General features: G+C 34.9%; 1 protein-coding gene and 1 long non-coding RNA gene across 2 annotated transcripts in view; one reads left to right on the top strand and one right to left on the bottom strand.

Moving 5' to 3' along the window:
* Nucleotides 1-2,654, top strand: part of LOC111636891 (beta-ureidopropionase-like) — a 7,573-nt gene extending 4,919 nt beyond the window's left edge. The window contains exons 7-8 of the mRNA XM_023382282.1: nt 2,045-2,131; nt 2,519-2,654. Of these exons, the coding sequence (XP_023238050.1) occupies nt 2,045-2,131; nt 2,519-2,602 (171 nt within the window). The 3' untranslated portion in view covers nt 2,603-2,654. The remainder of the gene's footprint in view (nt 1-2,044; nt 2,132-2,518) is intronic.
* On the bottom strand, nt 2,198-4,812 carry LOC111636892. The gene is made up of 4 exons (XR_002758611.1): nt 4,743-4,812; nt 4,591-4,665; nt 2,469-2,874; nt 2,198-2,395 (listed from the first exon to the last, which is right to left on the bottom strand). It is a non-coding gene; the product is annotated as an uncharacterized LOC111636892 (long non-coding RNA).
* Nucleotides 4,813-5,884: the final 1,072 nt, after the last annotated feature.

Below are 5,884 nucleotides of genomic sequence, written 5' to 3'. Positions count from 1 at the left end.
TGTTTGTATATTTTGTTTGTGATACAGGATGTCAATAATTTGTAGAGTGTTGGAAGACATGTAATTGGTCTGTGGTGTTGTTATTTTTAGGTTTCATGTAGGTGATGCCAAGTAAGAAATTTTGGCATGTCTTGTAGATTTATGATGATGTGTGTTAGATGTTTAGCTAGTTCCTGGTGCAGTGATGTAAATTTTTTGTACCAGAAATTGTGAATGTTGTCTACACCAGGTGTCTTCCAGTTGTGTGTTCTGTTAGCAGATGTCGTGTACATTTATTTCAGCACAGGGCATAGTTGGTATGTTGTGCAAGTTTCTGTTCTCCTCCTTGATCCAGCCTTCACAGCATTGGACCAAAGAGAAGACCAATAAGTTGTGAGTTCTTCTTCTGTTGGTGTGCCACTGTGCTGTGCATCAGTGTTTGTTTTGGTACTAATTTGTCTGTAGAAGTGTTTTCATTGCTTGTAAATAACTTATTTTGTTGTTTTCATAGTGTACATGTTTTGTATTGTTTGAGTCTATGTGCTATGGCTGTGAGTTTCTGTTTTAGTGTATCAATGTATTCTGTAATATGTGTGTTGTGATCAGTGCCATAACTAGGGCAGTGCCAGTGGTGTCCGGGCACAGAGTGCAGACCCTGAGGGCACAGAAATGACCTGGACCAAGCTTTGGGTCATAGTTTTGGAGCGTAGTTACAGAAGCTCGCACTGGGCACATAAAAGGCTAGTTATGGCGTTGGTTGTGATGTTCATGTTTTGTGTTTGTTTTGATTTTCTTAAAAATGTTTTTGAGTTGTTTGTTTAATTTGGGTGTTATGTTGTTTTTAGTGTATTGTGTCAGACTGCCTAATTGCTGTCTAATGTCATTTATTTGTGTTTCTATTCTTCTCTGCCAGGCAGGCTTGTGATAGGATTGTGTTTTGTGTGTGTCTGTCTGTGATTGTATTTTCAGTCCATGGTGTGTTACTACTGTGACTGCCCCAGCATAAACTAATGTATGAATGTCTGAGAGTGTAGAAATTGAATGAATGTAGTTTGGTAGTAAGTGAGTGTTTACATAATTTAGTGTTTTTCCTACTACCTTTGACGTGTTGATTTTCGGTATTCGTGGTCTTTGTGTGGGATCTGTGCCTGTATATTTAGTGAGTGTTTCCTGAAATATAAGTGAGAGTGTATTAACTAAATCTATATCTATGTTATCAGTGATGGATGAGGAAGTGTCTGTAGTATCATTAGTGGTAGTTGTTGTATGTATGCTATTATCAATGCTTGTTGCTAGATTATCCTGACAGGTTACGTGATCTTCATTAATAGTGTTAAATGTAAGTGTCTGTTGATGTATTTGATCAGCAACCTGTCGTTTGATAAGTTCAAGTGTTGTTTGTGGAATAAGGTTGTTGTGTATAATTGTTCTTTTTTGATCAACAACCCTTTGTTCGGTGACAGTGAGGTGAGGATATTGTTGTGTGAATCTATGGTGTAGTTGTTGTCTGTATGCTGTCATGTTTGTTTCGAGTCTTGTGATGGTATAGTAAGTATGGATGATAAACTCATTCATTTCATCCGTTGGCGTGGTTTTCCAGCCTTTTTGGTCTGTGGATGCATTGCCACAGAAACATGAGGAATCAACCTAGCCTTGATATCTGTTGAGGGCATTGCAGTAGCCATGCTTGGGACATTGCTGCTTTCACCACCAGTAACCAAGGGAGACTGTGGCCTATTTTTTGAATGTGAGCCTCTGCCTAACCCACAAATGTGGACCTTGTTAACCCGGGCGACTTCAGAGCCAGTATCATACTTAGATATGGTTACTACCATGATAAATATCTCTACAGAATGTGGATGTGGTCACTCTTAACTTCATTTCCCCCCCTCACTGGCATGGGTGTTCCTACCAGGAGCTTGTGCTCCAGCCTGCATTGCCTTATGGATCAGTAAAATTACTGGGATCTCCCACCACCACCACCACCAGATGGTGATCACGGGAGAGTTATTATTATTATTGAAAAATGCTCTGGCTATTTATATTTATTTTCCATCACTTTTAGGGTCTGTCTAGATTGAAGGATGGTCTACTGATTGCTGAAATGGACTTGAATCTATGCCAACAGATAAAAGATAAATGGGGTTTCAGAGTAAGTATATTTTTGTTATAATTAATTGAGAGAGGGTTAAATTGGTTTCTTGTTGTGAATAACTTATCTGGAAATTTAAATCTGAAAGAAAAACATGAATGTCATTAGAGCATATTGTATGAAGATCAAGAATAACTTAAAAATCACTACTAGTATGTGTGATGATTTATATTCTTTGTCACCAAAATGATGACCGCACGATTTTTGGTTCCATTCACATTTAAATCCAATTTATTGTTATTCAAAATTTATTAAGATGTAAAGCTTAAACAAAAAAAATATGACTATGAATATACTAAAACAATATCTCGTATACATAAAAAATATATTTACATACAGAAGTTTCTATGGCTGCTCCGTAAGTCTTTTGATATTTTTATTTTGCAGATGACTCAACGTCTGGAATTGTACAGCGACTCACTCTATGAGGTCGTCCAACCGGATTACGAACCCTACGTTATCAGAGAGTGAATCGTTGGGAGTACAAAGAAACAGAAGTGCCTAAACTGAAAGGACAGTTTCAATTCTAAGTAAATTGTTGCTAGGAAGAAATGTATTTTTTCCAAATTATAAAATGTTAACCCAGAAAAATTTTTTAAAAGAAAATTTTTTCATTAAAAAATTGTTAAAAGTTATGAAACGTAATCATAATCATCTGTTTTTGTACACGAAGATGACATCTTCGTCCGTTCCAAAACTTCTCCTTGCTTTATCAAAATCTTCAAAAGGCATGATGCATATTTCTGGAAATGGAATATTTGAATTAATACGATCAAAATATCTTCCCCCTATTGGAATTGAGCTATATAGTACAAATATTACAAATGAAAAAATATTTTTGTGTTTGACATTTTATGCCAGAGTAAAATAAATTTTGTATCTGTTTATTGTATTACTTCCTTCACATCACATAGGGAAATGTACATTGTAGAACCATTCAAATCTTGTTAGATCAGATTTTCTCCTCCAATTATTCTGGATAGGGTTGATCCTACCCATAATATGCCCTAGCAAAGTAATTATATCAAATATTTAGTAAGTACATCCTTTTAACATAGAAGTATTGTAAGATCTAGACAATGATTGATTACAATAATAAACCGAGGCTTTATTAAGACTATTTTGATTAATCCTCAGTCAAAAATGGCAAGAGAATACAAATTTTAAGAGGTTCCAGATGAGGTTTCACCCACACATCCTCCTCGGGTTTGGCTTCCTGGCAACAACAGTTGCCATGCACCCCACCCAATAAAGTTTACATAATCATGGAACGTGCAAATTATTAGATGATAACAGAAAAACTTACTGAATTTACAAGGGTGAGTGAGAATGAATTTATTGATCATGAATAATAGGCAGGGTCTAAGTTGTATGCAGTTGGCCAAACATGTCTGCCAGTCCTGGAAGACATGCTGGACATCATCAGAACCACTGTTAATGAGCCAAAACGTTGGTCCCACAGCTCCGATTTAAGATGAGGGAACAAAAGAAAGTCGCATGGAGCAAGATCTGGGCTGTAAGAACACATATTTGACGCTTTTTTGGGTCAAATATTGGGCAACAACATTAATAATGCAAACCCTTGCATTGCCAGAGTATAATATTAATCAGATAGATGAAGCTCAAGGCATTTTCATCAGATGTATTTGTCCAGGGTCTTCAAAACTGTCACGTGATACTGCCCAGTAACTGTTGTATTTGGGGGATTCTATGTTGGTATATCATTCCATATTAGTTGAAGAAGGAAATTATTATTACCTTTCCTGCAGACCAAACAACCTTGGTCTTCTTTGGCCATGAGAAATGTGTATCAAACTATCAACATCAAATGTGTGCCCCCCACACTATACAGCCTGGACCTTGCTCTGCATGACTGTTTTTTTTATTCCCTCATCTGAAAATGGAGCTGCAGGTCAGTGTTTTGGCTCACCAATGGCTGTTCTGAAAATGACATCAAAAGATGTCTGCCAGTCCTGGAAGATGTATGCACTAGGCCCAACATGGGTTCCAGCACAACTCAATGGAGACAACTTTGGAAAAAGCCATATCAACCTGAAACCTGCTTAATGTATTTTGTAAATAATAAATTCATTCCTGCTTGACTCACCCTCATAAATTTAGGTAAGCCCATCCATCCATTTAACTTGTGAAAAATATCATTTAACAAGGACGATAGCATTGAATGTAATTACAACCTAGCTTAAAATTAGAGTGAATGTTGTCAAATTTTTTCTTAAATCTTTACAGTCTACAATTATTACTGAGAAGTTTGTCATTTGGCAAAATCGAAAATAGAATGTATTCAAATGTGGTTGACTTAGAAATTGTTGTTCCACCACTAAAAAGCATTTTTTTTAGAGCTAGCGATGTATGGATATTGGATATTTTTATCTCGTTTCTTAATATTTTTGTTGAAGCACGTTATTACTAAGTTTAATCAGTAAGAAAGTAATACTTACTATTAGTGAGCGTGGGATTTCTATATAAAATTTTCTTTTCCGTCATATTATAGCCGCACGCCACTATGTAATGGCCTAGATGATAAAAAATTGGTTTATTTTTTAAATTAACATTTATGCAATAATAAAATTTGATGTAAACATTCTGTTACCTTGATAAGAGAACATGCAACACCAATTTAAAAGCTGAGGCACACACTGTAAGAAAATGTTATAATTATCTGTGTGCTAACATTCCATTAATAACAATAAACTAAAGTAATTTTATTTATATTAAATTAGTTTATGCCACTGTAGTATTTGGTGTTTTAGTGTTTACATACTGTACATCCAGAATTCTTTATACACTTTCCTGGCTGTTATATATAACAGAGGAAAAGTGTGGTGATCAGTAAAAAATGGTCCTTTAAGATTTTTACATTTTTGGACTCGTGACCTTGAAAAGTTGAGAAATGTGAAACAGACTGGGGTTTTTCTTGTATATATATATGGATGGATGTTAGTATGTGCATTTGTGTGGGGTGCACAATTCACCCACTTCAAAGCTCAATAATTCCTATATCTTTTGTAGAAAATTTCTGAAATTTTGCAGGAAAGTTTGTGTATTGGGAAATTAATGATATTAAATTTTGGTGTTAAAAGTAAAGTATCATATCTTGAGTTGGGTTAGCTTTAACCATTCAGCAGTAAGTGGAAAATATATTTGTCAAACTTCTTTGAGGGGTATCGCCAAAAAACTAGCGAAAAACTAGTGCCAAAAAAAATTCACATGAAAAATAAATTATGTAACAATAAAAAAAAGACTTTTCTTTACTAAACATAACTGTTTACAAAATCGTTTTTTGAAACAGTAATGAGAAATAATGTGTGGAAAAATACTCTAAAAATTTCGCACTTTTATTCTCCACTACTAAGGGATAGCACCATACCTGACTATTCCACTGTTGAAAGGTTAATTAAGATTTTACTTGTTAGCATTTGCAATTTTTATAAAACTCATCTCTACTTAAAATTAAACTTTTTGCTATTTTATAATAATTAATAATATATAAAAAGTTTTTAAAATATAATCTATATATATAAAAATGAATGTGTGTGTGTCCTTCATGCATTACCACACCGTTTATCCGATTGCCGTGAAACTTTGGGAAGTTGTTTAATATACTCCGGCGAAGGTTTGTGGCATAGTACGATTGCCATAAAACTTCGGAAAGTTTTTAATACACTCCCGCGAAGGTTTTTGGCATAGTACATTTATCCTACGATAGATGGCGCGCGTTTACACGAGCATTCG

The sequence above is a fragment of the Centruroides sculpturatus genome, unplaced genomic scaffold, assembly GCF_000671375.1.
Source record: "Centruroides sculpturatus isolate CEXI.00-Female unplaced genomic scaffold, Cexi_2.0 scaffold1079, whole genome shotgun sequence".
Lineage (NCBI taxonomy): Eukaryota > Metazoa > Arthropoda > Arachnida > Scorpiones > Buthidae > Centruroides > Centruroides sculpturatus.
The sequence above is the reverse complement of the archived record's forward strand: the minus strand, read 5'-3'. Positions and strand labels throughout refer to the sequence as shown.